Source organism: Drosophila sechellia, chromosome 3L (assembly GCF_004382195.2).
Source record: "Drosophila sechellia strain sech25 chromosome 3L, ASM438219v1, whole genome shotgun sequence".
Lineage (NCBI taxonomy): Eukaryota > Metazoa > Arthropoda > Insecta > Diptera > Drosophilidae > Drosophila > Drosophila sechellia.
This window is the reverse complement of record NC_045951.1, coordinates 9,206,989-9,224,940: the sequence shown is the minus strand read 5'-3', so window position 1 is coordinate 9,224,940 and position 17,952 is coordinate 9,206,989. Positions and strand designations below refer to the sequence as shown.

At 45.2% G+C, this 17,952-nt stretch overlaps 6 protein-coding genes across 9 annotated transcripts; 4 read left to right on the top strand and 2 right to left on the bottom strand.

Moving 5' to 3' along the window:
- The first annotated feature begins 142 nt into the window (after positions 1-142).
- Positions 143-1,125, top strand: LOC6605034. Its single transcript, XM_002029840.2, has one exon. It carries the CDS (start codon positions 206-208, stop codon positions 911-913), a length of 708 nt encoding a protein of 235 aa, XP_002029876.1. The 5' UTR covers positions 143-205; the 3' UTR covers positions 914-1,125.
- On the bottom strand, positions 1,105-4,879 carry LOC6605033 (TOM1-like protein 2). Of its 3 annotated transcripts, none has more exons than XM_002029839.2 (6): positions 4,685-4,879; positions 2,904-3,355; positions 2,127-2,842; positions 1,938-2,064; positions 1,685-1,735; positions 1,105-1,521 (listed from the first exon to the last, which is right to left on the bottom strand). In XM_002029839.2, exons 1-6 carry the CDS (start codon positions 4,749-4,751, stop codon positions 1,324-1,326), a joined length of 1,611 nt encoding a protein of 536 aa, XP_002029875.1. In that variant the 5' UTR covers positions 4,752-4,879; the 3' UTR covers positions 1,105-1,323. The 3 variants fall into 3 exon arrangements, with proteins under 3 accessions (XP_002029875.1, XP_032576020.1, XP_032576021.1); XM_032720129.1 differs by having other exon boundaries at positions 1,929-2,064; positions 4,685-4,877; XM_032720130.1 differs by lacking the exon at positions 1,685-1,735 and having other exon boundaries at positions 1,929-2,064; positions 4,685-4,878.
- Positions 4,880-5,940: 1,061 nt separating this feature from the next.
- Positions 5,941-9,811, top strand: LOC6605032 (trafficking protein particle complex subunit 3). Its single transcript, XM_002029838.2, has 3 exons — positions 5,941-6,049; positions 8,623-9,033; positions 9,143-9,811. The coding sequence occupies exons 1-3, from the start codon at positions 6,011-6,013 to the stop codon at positions 9,227-9,229; spliced, it is 537 nt and encodes a 178-aa protein (XP_002029874.1). The 5' UTR covers positions 5,941-6,010; the 3' UTR covers positions 9,230-9,811.
- On the top strand, positions 5,966-7,649 carry LOC116800936 (nuclear transcription factor Y subunit alpha). The gene is made up of 2 exons (XM_032717673.1): positions 5,966-6,049; positions 6,210-7,649. Exon 2 carries the CDS (start codon positions 6,284-6,286, stop codon positions 7,472-7,474), a length of 1,191 nt encoding a protein of 396 aa, XP_032573564.1. The 5' UTR covers positions 5,966-6,049; positions 6,210-6,283; the 3' UTR covers positions 7,475-7,649.
- On the bottom strand, positions 9,491-17,742 carry LOC6605031. 2 transcript variants are annotated; one of them, XM_002029837.2, is made up of 5 exons: positions 16,743-17,742; positions 14,072-14,219; positions 13,652-13,754; positions 12,148-12,298; positions 9,491-12,044 (listed from the first exon to the last, which is right to left on the bottom strand). In XM_002029837.2, the coding sequence occupies exons 1-5, from the start codon at positions 17,549-17,551 to the stop codon at positions 10,247-10,249; spliced, it is 3,009 nt and encodes a 1,002-aa protein (XP_002029873.1). In that variant the 5' UTR covers positions 17,552-17,742; the 3' UTR covers positions 9,491-10,246. The 2 variants fall into 2 exon arrangements, with proteins under 2 accessions (XP_002029873.1, XP_032573563.1); XM_032717672.1 differs by lacking the exon at positions 14,072-14,219 and having other exon boundaries at positions 17,237-17,742.
- Positions 12,557-13,668, top strand: LOC6621682. The gene is made up of 3 exons (XM_032717674.1): positions 12,557-12,909; positions 12,963-13,098; positions 13,161-13,668. Exons 1-3 carry the CDS (start codon positions 12,783-12,785, stop codon positions 13,600-13,602), a joined length of 705 nt encoding a protein of 234 aa, XP_032573565.1. The 5' UTR covers positions 12,557-12,782; the 3' UTR covers positions 13,603-13,668.
- Positions 17,743-17,952: the final 210 nt, after the last annotated feature.

Sequence of the window (17,952 nt, the reverse complement as noted above, 5' to 3'; positions counted from 1 at the left end):
ATTGAGCTCTCGGAAATATTTGAAGATGTACTTATATATTTAATTTTACTGAAAAGAGTACACATACGTACACTTAAGCGTTCGCCATAAGCACTATGAAATTTACATACATTTAATCAATCTGACAACCCAGTTGCAAACAGCTGTTTTAAAATCCCCGCAACAGTTGTTTACATTTAGTTGTGAAACTTGAATATTGGCAAAAATGTCCACCTTCGTGGTTAAATTACTTCAACGCTCTCAGCTCTCACATAGTCAAATAGACGTAAAGCCGTTTATATATGTCCGAAGCAAATGGATGGACGACGACGTGGAGTTTGACATCCTGACCACTTCTGACAATCAAAACTACCGGTCAAGTCTAAAATACGATGAGTTTCGGAGTGGAGCCAGTGAATTGGAACAGGCCTACGATGCTTTCTTTGCAGAGTGCAAAAGTGCACTAACCACGCACATGGGACTCCAAGGATTCGATTATGAAATATCCCTGGAAGATGCCGATAAACCAACCTTCAAAGTGTACAAATGCGAGGGATACGAAACGCTGTATTTGGATGTTCCGCTTAGAAAAGTGTCCAACTGCTACCAGTTGCTGGATGCAGCCATCGAAGCTGGTCAGCAGAAGCCTCAAGCAGCTCCAGCCACCGAATCCGACGCCCAGACAACCGCATCCCTGGCTGAATATGAAAAGTATGTGAGGGACAGCAAACTGAAGGAGGAGGAACTTCTCAAGAAATTCCTGCTGCTTTTGAACAGCAAAAAGGCCCACATCCGGGATTTAGAGAGTCAGTTGGAAAAGCGATCCGGGAAGGGATCAAGGGCAAAGAATAATCAAAGGATTTCTTCTGATGAAGAGGACGATGCCTACGGAGCAGCCACTCAAGCCATGAATATAGATAATGACTCAGATTAAGCCCCTTAGTAATACAAATAATTAAACATTTCGTCTTCGGTATGTGCTTGAAATGTATTTCCATTTTGTTTTAGTTTTTCTTTTCGATCGTTCGATTTTGTAAAATAAATTAGCTTTATAATGTATGTATATATGTATAAATAAACAACAAATAGACTTGTAACGTAATACATTAAATTACCATCAATATGTAGACGTGGCTTACAATTAGACCAACAAAAGATCGTTTGTATTTTTTGGAATATAATCAATAGTTATCGTTGCTGTTTTCGTAAAAAATAAAAGCATTTTACATAAAGTGTTACTATGTATCTGCTATCAAATAGACGTTATGGATAAGTATGTTAGGGTGTGTATAACATTTGAAAGAGTAAACAATTAGAGCCGATGATGGTGCTGGCGGAGATCACTCAGAGCGCGAGCAGATCCTCCTCGGCGCCCGGTTTCTTTGGTGTCTTTCGTAAGCTGTCGGCTCCTGCCGATCCTGTCGTGGCACTGGCGGCGGAGTTCGAAGCACTGATCGTTGGAAGATTCTCGGCGGCAGCGGCTCGCTCCTCTAGGAATTTGTCAAACTCCGAGCTGGTCAGCTCCTCAATTCCCTCGATGTGCTGTGTGGTGAAAACAAATGCCTAATTAGTCATGTTAAGTACTCGAAAATGGATGACAGAATCTAAGAAGCAAAGGAATAGTATGTAAATCGAGAAACTGAAGCCGAGTGCATGGTAAGATGAGCTTAGAAAAAGGCAAAATGCTATTCGAGTGGCTACTTACTGAGCTGCCCAACCACGCCTCCATCTCGTCGATCTCATTCTCTTTCGTCGACTGTGTGTGGGCGCCAACCGAACAACAAAACGAAACGAAAACCAAACGCAATTTGCATAGAACAAAAAAGAACCAAAACATATTTTCAAATTTAGACACAAAGTGTAAATCAATGGCAAAAACGAGGTCAAAAGGTAAGGGAACAAATCGAACGCCATTAGTTAGACCGGCTGTCCGGCGGCCAGTTACTCACTTTACTTACCACCGGCGGTTCGCCGGCTGAGCGCTGAGCCTGCTGCGGTTGATTCGGTTTATAAAGCGAGGCGGTGGCAGTCACACTTCCAGCAGCAGCGTCCACCGAGGGAATGTCCCTTAGCAAGTCCGATTTACTAAAAAAAAAGAACTATCGTTAATACTTGATGAGCTCAATTGGAAAGCACTCTATACTGACTGGTTGCCATCGGTGCGCGACTGTGCCAGCATATCGAATTCATCGGCAGGTCGTGCGCCCCTCTGCACCCCAATGGGTGCTCCACCGCCCAGGCTAATCTGTCCCAAACTCTGTGGCAGTTGGGCTTCCTCGCTGCTTTCGATTAGATCGATCAGCAGTTGGTCACTTTGCGGCGTATTGCTCACGGCGGTATTTGTGGGCGGAGGTGGTAGCGTGGCCACCGTGGTGGCTCCTGCTCCAGTTGCTCCCACACCGGGCAGGCCCATGGCTGCGCCCAGCACAGCCGAGGGCGAGGTAACACCAGCACCCTGGCCCTGCGAGCGATTTTTCTCGTAACGCTGGTGGCGCAAGAACACATTGTTCAGCTCGTCATTGATGCGCAGGAACTCCGCGGTGAGCTCGTCGTCCTGGACACGTCCAATCAGATCCACGATGCGAGACTGCATCTCCTTGCAGGTCGAGGTGAGCTCGTTCAGCAGGGCATAGTCATCGGGCGACTCCTGGCCGGGCTTCAAAACACTGAGCATCTCGCTGAGGATGGACATATTGTTGCTAACGATCTCCAGTTCGGAGCGCAGCTTAGCCGCTTGCTCGGGAGTCAAATGCAAAGGACCTGTGCTGGGTGGAGCTGCGGCTGCAGCAGCGGCAGCCATGTGTTGAGGCGAGATTGTGTGCTGCTGAGCGGTCACCAGCTGAGGAGGCATCTCGGGAACACTCTAAAAGACATATGTAAGCATTTATTATGGTTAAAGTAAAGAGGATTCTTCAGCGACTCACCCTCTGTGGCGTGTAAATGGGTGCCATGGCATCCAGATCGTTGGCTGGAAACTCGATGCCCTTGTTTTTCAGTTCCATGTACATCTGGGTGACGCCGTTGAGATCCGGTTGGTTCTTGAACGCATCCGCCCAGATTTGTATCAGACTGAGAACCTTCTCCTGCATGGCGGCTGGTGGATCGTTCTTGGGCCCAATCAGTTTGACCAGCTCGTTGATGAAGTCCTTCTGGGCTACCAGGACATGGAAGGCCTTGCCGCAGTTCTTCACGCACGTCTCCAGGACGGTCAGCGTGTACATCACCACCTGGTTGTTCTTGCCGGCGTTCTGGGAGAGGCGTTTGCGAATGGCACGCATGGCATCGCGGGCAGTGTCCGAGGATTCGTTGATCATGTCGCAGATCTCCATGTTGGCGGCCCAGTTCTCCGAGGCCAGGTTGGCATCGGTGGCGGCCTCTGAAAGGTGAGAAGGTAAGGATTAGTTGACACCTCATCATATAAAACTTAAGAACATTTTAAACATTTAAACACATGAAAGAACTTTTCAGAAAAAAAAACCGCAACAATATTTCATGTAATATAAATACAAAAACAGAGGTATCCATATTTTTTTACAATTTGTATCTTATTTCTGAAAATGCTCGTTACATTTTGATTATAATAATATATTTAATTATAATTCCAAGTAAATTGTGCAGTTTTTGATCCGAAAGATGTAATTATTTTGTTCGTTTTCTGTTGGAAAACCGAAGTAGGCAATTTGCCTTCCTTTGTTAATTTTTATGGGCGGCTGAAACAGGTGGGCGAGCATTATCTTTCGTATATCATTTAGACTCTAAAGAGTGCAATGACTTGCTCGAATTAAATAGCGCAAACAAGAGTCACAAATGCAATTTGTTTAAATTCAAAACGAAACCATTGCGCGAAGTGTATTTCTCAGATATCAGATAATACAGATATCCAACAGATATAGGAGATATGGGAAAAGCTAACCAACCGCAAGGCAATGTGAGCTCATAAAAAAAGCGAAGCAACAAATTAGTACGGCACTAATACACATGCACGATTGCAGGTAAATGTGTGTATCTGTGTTTGTTGTGTGTGCAGCGGCAAATGGAAATTATAGCGAAAATGCGAGCCAAAGGGGAACACGAAATAAATTAACACATTTTTTTATGTAACCCAGCGGCCAGCGGCAACGATGACTAATTGCCATTACTAAGGGCGCAAAACAGATGGCCAGGAGGGGGTGAAGGGAAAAAAGGCAATCAAACAACACAAGAGCGCATCAATAACCATACTTTTCGTTTGCGTGCCAAAAGGTGAGCAATTTCATAAAGCATACCAACAAACATTTATCTGATTTGTCACACCTGCCTGTTGGAACCGTATACTCATATAAGGGTTAATCTTATCAGAAACCCACCGTTGTTGCCACCGCCTTTCAAATCAAATCAGACCGCTTTGCCATAGTAATGGTCTGGCAACAACAAATGAGTATCGCTACATGGATATGTGCGCGTGTGTGTGAGAGAGTAACAACAAAACAAGAAAACAAGCAAACGCTCGAAGAAAGTTGTGAAAATTCAATTTTCCAATGGACAGTCTGATTGGGAATGCTATGAAGCGTCCTCTAATCAGATAACTATCATTGTAAATGCGTAAAAATCAACATATGCGTTGTATTTGTGGAAAATATTACGCTTTACCCACATATACACACACCCCCGCTTCCGGTGGGTGGTTTTTTTTACGATGGAGGGGGGAGGGTGTTGGTTTACTCACCTATGCGCTGGCCAACTGGAGTGGAGAAAACATTTCCCAAGGCGCCAACGTTGAAAAATGAAGCCATCGTGGAGAAGTTTCTTATTAATGCTCGCCGTTGGGTTGCAGTGCGGTTGAAATTGTTCTTTATTTACTTTTTGTTCACCTGGATGAAATGTTTATGCACTTGTCTACAGCAATGTGACCATGGCTGGCATCAGCGAAACATACCCACAGAGAAATGAATTACAATAAGTGGGTAAAATAGGAATAGGTTTTTCCAGGGCTGCAGCTTTTTATTTCACATTTATTTACATTTCAGGAAAATTTCATAAAAGAATTATCCACAGTTTTTGAGATAATGATATAATTATACCCGTTAATAGTAGAGTAAAGTACGGAGACTGAATGATATGTGTTCCGCACACACGATTTATATAGCCTCTGAATTCATCAAATGCAATATATAGGTACAATTATTTAAATTTTTGAATCTAACATTGCTGTGGTGAGTATGGGGTTTGGGACATTTTGTTTAGTAGAAGTATTTTTAAGTTAGTATTTTTCTTGTATATTTTGAGATTGACATGGACTGGTAACCGCCGACCGTCCCGCCGACCGTCCATCCCACTGAAATCTTAATGTTGCAGATATATTGCAGAAATCTTATTGTTAATAAGGCGGTTCATTACATGGATTGCTTGTGGTACTGGTAGTAGAGAAGACGGACCTTAAACTCCTCCCACTGTTATGTTATTATCTCAAAAATTGCATTCCGACTAGCTGAGTAACGGGTACCTGATAGTCGTGGAACCCGACTACAGCATTCACTCTTATTTTATATTGTGGTTGTTCACAGATCGTGTACGCTATCTCAATAACTTTGTAATTTCAAAGAGTTATTTTACATTTTACTCCACCGATTTCGAGGAGAATGAATTTAGTATTTGTCATTTTTGCACCTGACTCAAAAATGAGCCTTCCGTCGGCGGTCCTTCTGACGGTACCGCTTCAACTCCAAATAACGTTAGCGTAAATTTATTAATTAATGTATTTATTATACTGCTAACATATTAATATAGCCAAAATAATACGTTGTTGAATATAGGTGCATTGTTTTTTTTTTATTAAATATATAACTACGACTTTTAAATTATATTTATATTGCGACTTTGAGCGATACTTTAACTTTTCCCGTGACTGCCAACCGATATGCACAGCGCTTGCAGCCCTGGCCAATCTTGATGTGCTTCAGCAGTGTACCCTGACAACCCTGCTCTGTAAAAGTAGGAAAAACAGAGAATTTTATTATCAATTGTATAAAATCGAAAAGAAAACAGCCGGAAAATGTCACGACAAGCCTCCCGTTTGGACGCCAAGAAAGTGGTAAGTTGGCCAAAGAAGAAAGAACAGCGCAAGATCGGTATCGTTAGTCATTTGGAGGCATAGATCTAGTTGTAAGGTTAGATTTGTGCCATAGTGCCTAAGAACGAATCTTTGACGTGCCAACAACCACCCTCAAAATCGGCTTCATTCACTTTTCCAGTAAGTGTGTGTGTTGGGGGCTTGAGGTTGAGACACGGACACACAGACAGGCACAAGCCGCAGTGCAATCAGGCAATGGAAAACCATTTCAGCGCCACCAGTCGCCCCTCAGCCACGCCCAGAATGTGCACCACCGCCACTGCCGTCGGTGCTGCCGCTACCGCCGCCGCCACCGGCAACAACAATAACAACAGCAATAGCAGCAGCAACAACAACGCAACAACCGGCAACAATTTAAGTGTTAGCACAGCAGCCGGAGGAGCCACAAATGCCGCAGCAACGGCACAACCCATCCAAGTGATACCAATGCCCATGCTGCCAACCGGAGCGGCGCAAATCATAATTGGACAGCAGCCACAGGGTCAGACGCCGGCGACGGGTCTGCAGCCACAATTGATACCGCTGCAGGCCAACCAGATTATGCTGCAGGCTGCGCAGCAGCAGCCACAGATGCAGGTGATGCAGTTGCCCGACGGCCAGACCATATTCTATCAGACGCCCACCATTGCCGCCTTGGATCCGAATGCAGCGGCCAACGCTGCAGCTGCGATGGCAGCCCAGCCGACGCCGCACTACCTCAATATCAATGGGCAGCTGGTGCAGATCAATCCAGCACCCAGCGCTAATCAGGCGGCACCCACAGCTGGGCAACAGATCATAATGGTGCCGCAGACAGCGATGGCAGCGGTGAATGCAGCGGCCGCCAATGCCGGAGTAGGCGCCGGAGTGGGCACAGTGGTTACCCAACAACAACAGCAGCAGCATCAGCAAGTACAATCCCAGACCCAAAACCATCAGCAACAGCAGCAGACGGTGGCGGCGGTGGCTGCCAGTGCTGCAGCCAATAATATAAGCGCCGATGTCAGCACAAGTACCACTGGAACGAATACGAACAGCGAGGACGAGAGCTCCAAGGGCGAGGCGGACGAGGAGCCGCTCTATGTGAATGCCAAGCAGTACAAACGTATCCTCATTCGGCGGCAGGCCAGGGCCAAGCTGGAGTCGCGCATACCCAAGGAGCGGTGCAAGTACTTGCACGAATCTCGTCATCGCCACGCAATGAATCGGGCTCGTGGCGAGGGTGGTCGCTTCCATTCGGCGCAGGAGAAGGGCGACCAGGATTCGTCCGGCCCGGAAGGCGGCAGCATGCCAATGGCGTCCAGTGGCGGCGTCACCCTCAGCCGTGGCACGGCACGGGCTCCACCTAAACTGATCGCGCCACATCAAACGCCTAGCATTACCATAACGGCGATTAAATCGGAATAGACGCCTCCTAGCTGTAGGATATAAACTAGATTAGATCGTAGTCATAGCGATTAGTCCTAAGCCAATCGTGTCCATTTGTCCTCAATCACACCACTATAGTCGGCTCGCATGTTTATTTTTCAACATTAAGTCTTCATATATTATTTTCAAAGGGAATTCTTTGTTTTTCTATTTATTTTTATTTAGATTGGAAAAGTGAAAAGTTCGAGAGAGATAATTGTGATACTTATTCATTTTCTAAATCGTTTCTAATTTCTAATATTTATTTTCTGTTAGGCAGATGTTAAAAATTGATTGTAATTATTAAATAGAGAATTTATTTTATTTACTAGACATTTTCAAAATTTACACAACTAATGCAATTATTAATTTAGGGTTTATAATTCATTTCAAAATGGAATGGGAAAAGGCTGACACCGCAAAACAACAGAGCTCAACAAAATAAGATTCAACAAGAGTGAATGCTATACTCGACTTACCCGACTATCAGATACCCGCTACTCAGTTAGGGAAATGCGAACTCGAAATTTCAAAAGTTCATAAGGTTCAAAAAGTTTTTTGGCAAATCGATAGAATAATAATAAAATTATGAAAAAATATTCAAAAAATTTTCAAACGTGTGGGCGCGCCAGTTTTGTACGGTTTGTGGGCGTTCGAGTGGGCGTGGCAACATTGCGCTGCTTTGTTGTCTCTATCATCAACCTCAATATCAACCATCTAGCTTTTATAGTTCCTGAGATCGCGACGCTTATACGGACAGACGGCTGGCTACATCGACTCGGCTATTGATCCTGATCAAAAATATATATACTTTATATGGTCGGAAACGCTTCCTTCTGCCTTTCAACGAATTTAGTATACCCTTTTAATTTACGAGTAATGGGTATAACAATCAAACCGTGCGCAAAATTCAAAGCACCATTGAGGACTTTGAGAATGCAATCAATTTGCCGCATAATAAATACAACACAATGTTTATAAATTTAAAAAAAACGTATACATTTACTTCGGAACTTGCGAATGGCTACATTTTTGTATATGGTACCGGCCCATAAAACGCTTTATACTGGCTCTGGATTGATTTTTATTCGCTATCTGCTCTCTCCTCTCTTCCTCCTTTGTACAACAAACAAAAAATCAAAACACAGAACTCGGAGTTCCTGACACTCACCTACGGAGCACTCGTCACCCAGATGCTGCGCGACTTCGAGAACGCCGAGGACGTGAACAAACAGCTGGAGCGGATCGGGTACAACATGGGCATGCGACTGATCGAGGACTTTCTGGCCAGGACATCGGCACCGCGCTGCCTGGAGATGCGCGAGACGGCCGATCGCATCCAGCAGGCGTTCCGCATCTACCTGAACATCCAGCCCACCATCTCGAACTGGTCGCCCGCCTCCGATGAGTTCTCCCTGGTGTTCGATAGCAATCCGCTGACGGAGTTCGTCGAGCTGCCGCCGGACCTGACCAATCTGCGCTACAGTGCCATACTCAGTGGCTGCATCCGCGGCGCCCTGGAGATGGTGCAGCTGGAGGTGCAGTGCTGGTTCGTGCAGGCAAGTCTTCAATAGTTAACTCTCTGGCGCATTTCATTGTTGGCTAATGGTTTGGTGTGTGTGTGTGCTTTGTGTGTGCGCGTGTTTGTGGCTGGGTGTCCTTTTGCAGGATCAACTGAAGGGCGACAATGTGACGGAACTGCGCGTTAAGTTCGTGCGGCGTCTAGAGGAGGTCATACCAGCTGGCGAGGATTAGAAAACATTGGTGGATCAGTGCATCGGAGCGCAAACAATGAGCTCTTCATTAAATCGGGGTCAATAAAAGCACATTCTGTATAGAAGTTAGCATCGAGTAATCTGCGTTTGTCGTCGTTTTCTACACGCCAGTCCACATTCCGGAGCAAAAGCAGCAGGAGCAGCAAGCAGCGTCCACAGGAGCAACAAGCAGCATCAGGACAACAGGAGCGCAACAGCGGCAAAATAGCAATATTGGAGCAATAAGAATCGTTACAACAAGTTTAGTTTTATGTTTTATTCGACTTTATACAGATGGTTTAACTTGGGTATATAAGAAAACAGTGGAAAATATGTTTCTGTTCATATTTGGCATGATATAAAGCGTCATAAACTCCATACAAAAAAATATAATATAGTATAATAGTATTCTATTATTTTTAATTAATACAATTTAACAAATGAACCCCCCACATATAAATATATTACGTCCCTAAGGCATGGATCGCTTTTGATCTGGGGTGGTAATAAATTACATTTGTTAGTTGTAGATAAACTCAAAGATATTCAACGTGTTAAATATTAAAAATGATTAAAAAAACAAGTAAGTGTTTTAGATTAAAGGGAACAGACGGTCATTTATCAGCTGTCCAGTTGTGCATGTGTATCAATTGGGCGTATACTTCGTAGTCTGCCATGTTTTATTGTCCGATAAGGCGGACATATCCTCGCACACTTCATTTATGGCTGTTTGATTTATCTCTCTGTCTGCTCCACTAGAAGCTACTTTGGGATTCTAGATAATATTGGGTTTACAATGATTATAGTAGGTTTTGGGATAGCGCGGCCAGCCTCCGCTGGGATCACATATGATTGAATCGTTTCACTTAAATGCACTTTGATAATTTTTGTTAAATTTTTTTTTTTGGTTTCTTAATGGGGAAAATACTTTTTACAGGCTCAATACCAGTTTCAAATTTCTGATGATCGGATTCTCTGGGTCATCTGGATTAGTGTACATACATAGGTAGTTCTTAGTTTAGTTCTGCTGTGGACAAAGCATTAGATTTAGATTCCGGCGCGTCAGAACTTTGCGAAGAGCTTGAAGCGTTTTAATGCAGATCACCACGCAGCAGCCGTTGGCCACGCCCTCCGCCGGACTCTTGCATGTGCAGGCGTTGCCCTTGACGGCGGCAGCGGGAGCTGAAGAAGCGCTGCTAATGACCGGCGGCTCCTGAACTTCGCCCTTGCCAGAGCAGCAACACGAGGCTGACGAGGAAGCGGTAGCGGTTGGAGCTGGCTTCTGGTTGCCTGAACAGCAACCACCCGATGGTTTTGAAGTAGGAGCAACTCCACTGCCGCAACAACCACCAGAGGAGGAAGCACTTGGCCGGGCACAACCACAACCGGTATTCACGGGCTTCGGAGCTTTGGGTTCTCCACAGCACCCTGAGGGTGCTGGCTTGACGGCACCACCACCGCAGCAACCGCCGCCACCGCCGGAGGAGCCACCGCTACTCATGGAAGCAAGGTTTTTCAGCAGCAAAGCAACATCCTCGATGTTCTGGTTCATTTCCGCATCACGTTTACTCACTTTTTTGGTGGGCGCCACGCTGCCGCAAATGCGTTTGCCACCGCTGGAATTCATCGTTGTTGTTGTTGTGGTTGTGGGTGCGCCAGTCCTGGTGGTCTGTTGAGCAGCTGCAGCACCACAGTCGCCCCCATGACAGCTCTTTGTCTGATCGCACTTGCAGTTAGTGCAATTGCAGATGCCCGCATCCGCTGTGATCTGCTTTAGAGTCGGCTTGTTGTCCCGTATGTCCAGTTCCACCAAGCCGGAGGCATCGCTTGGCACCTGTGAGGCCTGCTGAAGTGTGGCCTGCAGCAGCGCACTGTTGTTGTCGATGGTCATGAGGATGTCATTTAGGAGCGACTCCGTTTCCATGTCCTCCTCGTTCTCGAAACTGTCCTGCTTGAGCAGCTCTTCGATATTTTGCTGATTCAACTCCAAGGTGGGCGTGGGCAGTGAGGGTTCCACTATGGGATCCACATCCATGGTCTCCGGCTGCGGATCCCCCATGTTGCCGCTTACTGCATTGCCGAATGTGGACTTCAGGTTAACGAAACTGGGCATCTCGGTGGGCAGGGCCACGCAGGCATCCGTCAGCGGAGCCATGGGAATGATGGGCTTGGAGACAAGGACGCCGGCGTCAATCCACGGACTGGGTATTTCCTCCTCGGCGGCGTAGGAGAGCTGGTAGGCCTGTGATGTTTCTGGAAGGATCAGTGGCTCGTCGCCCTGCAGGATAAACACATTGGACAACTGATCCTGCGGCGTGAGAGTTTGCAGCACTACTCCGCTGTCCGTGCTGGTGGTTTCGGAGCAGTGACTGCCTGGATTTAACAACGTCATTTCGGGTTGATCCTCTTTAATGAACTCCTCTTCCTCCTGCTCCTCCTGCTGTGGATCCTTCTGCTCCTGATCGCTGCACTTGGTCTGCTGCGTCTTTAGTGGCCTTTTCTTGCGACCCTTGTTTTGCAATTGCCGCTGGTGAGTCTTTTTGTGGGATTTCAAACTATGCGATGTGCTGAACGACTTTTGGCAGCTGTCCTCCTGGCAGGGATACGGCTTTTCGCCAGTATGTGTCCTCCGGTGGGTCTTCAGGTGATGCGAGGCGGTGAAGGCTTTGCCGCAGTCATCTTCCGGACATTTGTAGGGCCGCTCCTGGGTGTGCGTGCGCATATGCTTCTTCAGGTCGCTCAGCGTGGTGAAACACTTCTGGCACAGCTCACAGTTGAACGTCTCGCCATTGTGCAGACGAAGGTGGGCGTGCAATCTGTTTGTGGATCGGGCGACGTTGATTACAGATTAATAGGGCCCGCAGCCATTAGTTTATTCCGGGGGCTATCAGTCCGCCGAAGTGGAAGATAATTACTCACCTGTAGCGCGTGTTGAAAGCCTTATCGCAGCCGGACACCTCGCATTCGTATGGCTTCACCTTCGTGTGGACGCGGACGTGGATCTTCAGGCTGTAGGAAGTGAGGAATGCCTTGTGGCATCCATCTTCCGGGCATTTAAAGCTGTAGTCGCCTGGAAAGCGGAAAAAACGTTGTTGTTATCCGTGGATGGTTGAATATATTATTATTTCGCTTTAAAAAATCATTTTTGTATTTTATAATCAAAAGGACAAAATTAGTTTTAAAAAAGGTAAGATCGCGCGATAACCAGACTATCGAGTAGGTATCGATTAAAGAACCAAAAACGCAGCTAAAACTTTTTTCCATCACTAAAGCTCCATGTACAAAAACGCAGAAACGAAACTTGTTCAGAGATTCAATATAAAATCAAATCAATTCGAATAATATTCGCGATTTAATTAATTTTGTATTTACTGCGTAAGGTGAATACATTGTTTATTTAGGGCATTTGTGTATTTTCATTCCCTTATCCTATTGCTAGGCTTCGCCACCGACTCGCACCACGCTGTTTGCGTGCGTTAACTTTTTCACGCGACGCAAAAGCGCATAAGGTTTCCTCAGAGTATTTTGGTTGAATTTAAAAAAATCACATTACTATGAATGGTTTTGACGCTCTACTAATTGCAAGTGTCAAGCGCAACGTTTCAATATTCGAGAAATACCACACTAGATATGACAGAAAGCAGGCGTGGATTGCAGTGGCCCAAGCATGCCAGAGATCAGGTTATATGGTTTCCTTACATGGAGTACAGGTGTTTATAAGTTTGATATTGCAGTTGAGCACTGTCAAGTTAGATGGAAGAGCCTACGAGATCGCTATGTGAGGGAAGCGCAAAGGCCCCCTGCCTCAAGGAGGTATTTTGGGAAGTTTAAGGAGCTCGATTTCCTCAGGGAGCACATAAGCATCAGAAGGTAATGTATTTATCCCATTTATGCATTTTTGTAATGTCTGTAATGTGTTTCTTTTTTGATAGGAAGCAGAATGAACTGTGCCAAACATTAATCACAAATACAACGCCTGTGCCGGGTGATACCGTGGAAAGCCAGTCGGCAGATGAACCAGCCCTTCAACGAAACTGCATCACTGAATTTCAACATGAGGAGTTAATAATTGAATTTAAGGGCGAGACGAATAACTCGAACGCGGAGTTTATCTCAGACGATTCAGCGTGTCATATAGAGCAGAGCAGCAGCAGTTCCAATGGCGAAGGACAGAGTCAAACTCAAGCCAAGTTCATGAGCGTAATGAATCTCATCGAAAGTGTGTTGCAGGATAAGCCGGCAGAGCCCCAAGATCCCTTCTACAAGTATCTAGAGAGCATTTTGGCTGGCGTAGACGATAGTACTCGAAGAGATATACAACTAAAAGTGCTCAACTTCGTTAGTGACGAAATCAGGGGAAGTAGACAAACTTAGTTTACGAAAATGATATATATACAAAGTAATTATATATATGGATACTCACCCGTGTGGGTTTTTAAATGCGTTCGCAGATTTCCAATTGTGCTGTAGCTGCGATAACAGTTCTCATAATTGCATCTATAGCGACTGAGAGCCTCATCCGAACTCTAAATTGCAAGTATAACAATGCTATTAGATCAGATTCATTGCATGTTCCTTAGAATGAGACAATTATGATGAAATGGATTCATGCTGAACATTTGGTGCGAGTGATATGTTAGGGGACAGCCTTTCGAAATAAGCAGATACTACGCACCGCTAAAGATGGTTAACAAAACTTGGTTACACACGCCCTACAGCAGAATCGCAGGAATCGGATTCTCCGCTAACACTAGGATTGGGATGGCGAGTAGCTACAAAAAGCGTTAGGCAACGTAAGGCACGTTAGACATTGCACTAGCGGTTGGTGATTGGGTGTGGGTACCTCGTAGGCCAACGCCATTAGCTGATCGTTCTCGTCCTGCCTCTCCACCTCCTCCTCATCGACATCTTGGTGCAGCACGCCCGGTTGGATGCAGTGGGCCAGCTGCTCGTCCTCGTCCGGCTCATTTGGATCGTACTCATCCACATAGCTGGAAGATCCGACCGAGCGGGGTAAAGAGACCAACATGGGGGAAATTTATCGAATTTGCAGTTGGAAACAAACAGAAAATCGCATCGGGCGGGGCATATGTATATTCCATCCGATTTGTGTGTCAGTGGGCCGTTAAGATCTTTGTATATAATTATAAACGCAACAAGTATATGTACATACATATATACAAATATATATGAAAGAAAAATTGCACAGATTGCGATTAGTGGGGTTAGAGCGTCAGCAAACAAAGTCGCAAAGGCGATCGAATAAACAGCCGTTTCCTGGAGGGCTCTTCTGTCCTTATTAATCAGATTAATTAATATTTAATGTTGTCATGGTCAAAACACAACAAATGGCAAAATAAAATAGCAGACGGCAACAGAAACTATAAAGAAAAGCCGAGGGAAGCAGAACAACAAGTGCGTGGGCGCTGAGACGGCTGGCAGGCTGACTGACGGGCAGCGTGCGTCCCCCACGGACCCTTCCTCATCCCTTTGGCCGCCGGCTCACCCATCGAGATGCCCCTCCCCCCACCCCTCTAATCGCGGGAGTACTGAAAAATGAGAAATATGATTGAGGGAACACTACTCATGGCGGTAAAAATAGCAAGAGGGCGTCGTCGCCGAACGGGGAGCTCGGCAGGAAGGAAGGAACAACAAGCAACGGATGAAAAATTGAAAAATTATTGTACCGTAGAATAATGAGCAAGCGAGGAGCAACAACAATGTAGAACGTAGCGAACTAAGCCCATCACAACCGATCATTTGGACTTAGCCGCGGGAAAATTTAGTTTATGACCAATTCGCCATATCTTTTGAAGGGTTTCAATCAATGGGGTACTTTACGTAGCAGCTGGACTAGTCTATCTATTACCCTGTACATTTAATCAGTCGATTTCCTGTATCAATCATATCTATTGAGTAAACATTGTGTAAACCCTTCAGCATTCGTGACTTATCACAAAGTTATTAACTAAGTTTCGGCAGAACTGATTTGTTTTGTATTTTTATTAAAAGCCCTATCAGCTGTACATGTTATTTAGCCTATTTCTAGAGAATAAAGACCTTTGAGACATTTACAATTTTTACCCTTTGGGAAAAATAGAATAGAGAAAACTTTTTATAGTGCCAAATCGCACTTTGTCGGGGGAGAATTTCACAATAGAAGCCACTACAATTTGGATTCTTTTGAAAACCGGCTTCTTTACATCAAGTGTTAATGAGTTTCGGGAAAATTTTTGGTCGTCTTCGCCTAACACATTGTAGAAATATACATCTATGTATGCATATGTATATCCATCTATACATTCTGCTCGGCATTTGGGGTGGGGGTAGAAATCTAAATGCGTTCATCGCCGCAACTATTTTTGGCCCAAACAAATAATTTTCGATACAATCATCAGCCGAAGTGGAGGCCCAAAGGCATGCAGCCATTATGATGCCCATTGGCCAACGGTCTCGGCATAGCGGATGTTTGCGACGAGGGTATGCGCTGGTCGAGTCGATTGCCGCGTGCAGAATGCAACAGGCTGAGAACACAAATCAGGCAATTAGCAAGCAACTTGCAAGCGATTCGGACACCGCGTTGTAATAAGTGGACATTGGAACGCTTGAAATTTGCCAACACAAATTCTCGACAAGGAAGAAAATATGAAAATTCGATTTTGCCTCTTTTTTTCGTGGGCAACCAAACAAAAAGTGAAATAAAATTTAAAAAAAATCGCACACGTCACGACAGACGCTAGGCGAATGTTTTCCTTTTTTTCGCTCTTCTCTCGAGAATCTTTTTGTGTGTGGGCAGTGGAAAATTAGCAGCGAAGAGGGGCGGTGGTGTCCCTGGCGGGGGTCAGAATGCGGAGGGCAAGGCACACCTGACGGTCCACTATAATTGGCCAAAAAACGACAAAAGCACCAAGCACTAATCCACTCATACATGACACTGAAAATATGCAATTATTATTCCCGTTCTGGCTTTTGCAGCAAATCGAAACTAAGTGACTTTTTTCGTAAGGCAATCGAACGATTTCAAGGCCTGGCATAAAATTAAATATTAAATAACATGGGCAAAAAAGTGTATATATTTTTAATATTTCATAATTCTGCGCTCTAATCATAAACATAAATTTAATGAATTAATTATGTGCTCAAGCTTGAACCAAATTCAATATCTCAAATAAAATGCTTTGCCAAGACTTATGATTTATTTTTATTTTTTGAATTCAATAATTTTCCTTGAATTTTGTTTAAAATTGTATGGCAAAATTCTTGCTTCCATATATATACAATATTCATACACACATATGTACGAAGTTTCGAGAACCGATTTTTTAAGGCAATATATAGTTCTGAATCTATATCAAATTATAGTTACAATTTTCTACACGAATAATATTGCAATTCCAGAACGGGTTGTTGTTATCATATCTACAAAACAACACGCCTAAGCAAAAAACATTCCAAATGCAAGCAAATCATAAAATACACATGCAGCGGTGGGTGTACATGCAAGTGGGGAATACCTCGTCTCAATTGTGAAATAAGCTGGAGAATTGGATGTGGAGTCTCTAGAGATGCTGTTTCCAGTTCTCTGGTCGTTATCACAGTTGATTGGGGGATTTGCAGCCTCATTGGGGCTGGACACCATGCTGAGCGAGACCACAGTGGGCGGCTGGACTTGGACGAGCCTCTGGTTCTCGAACTGGTACTCCAGCGTGAAGCAGATGTCATCCAGATTGAACACCTGGGCGGTGCTATCGCTCAGACTGGCTATCAGCGGAACTTCAGCGTGGCTGGAGCTGAGATTCTCGGTGGTATGGTGATATGTGATGGGTATGACCGTGATGGGCAGTGGTGTTAGTTGATCCGCTAGCGAAAAAGCGTCCGCTGCCGCAGATACAACAACTTGTGAATGGCCGTGAGTTTGAGATGCAGTGAGTTGATCCTGGGCACCGAACAGGTCGCCATACGTCGCCTGGCCGTCCCCCGAGTCAAGGGTGAGGCCCAGATTAAGCACCTGTTGCTCGCCACTGGTGGATTCCGCCGTCTGGCTGCAGTAGATGCTGTAGTTATCCCCATGGATGATGCCCAGCCCGTCGGCCTCCAGTTTCGGTTCGAGCAACTGGGCCAGTGGCCTGTCTAAGTCCAGGGAACCAGAGGAGGAGCAATTGGAGGCGATGGGCGGGGAGCCGGAAAGCGAATTGCGCGACGAGTTGGTATCATAATCCCGGCTGTCTGATAACGAATTTCCATGACTATTAGCGGTAGTCTTCCACTCGCTGTGGAAGAAGTGTTGTTGTTGTTGCTGGTGTTGTTTCTCTTGGTCGTTCATTTCGTATTATTTGTTATTCGCACACCCACGCACACTAAGACAAGCGCTTGCTATATCGCATATGATATGCAGTTCTTTTTCTCTTTCTCTGCTGCCACCGTGCAGTATGTACATATATATAGATTGCTAAAGAAATTAGAGATCGCGAGATCGAAAAGCACACATCCGCGATCGAAAAGCACAAGCAACAACGATAAGAACCAGTGTGACCATGGGCGGATTGCGAAAATATAACGCGGTTCTGCCTGAAATATACCATGCATTGAGATATACCGAAAATAGTGGAACGCAAATGGGGACACCGCTTAGCGGGGACTCAAACAATGTGGAGAGTTTTGGGCGGAGACTAAAAACTTAGGAGGAATGACAGTCTCCAAATGTGGGGTGCAATCGAAACTAAG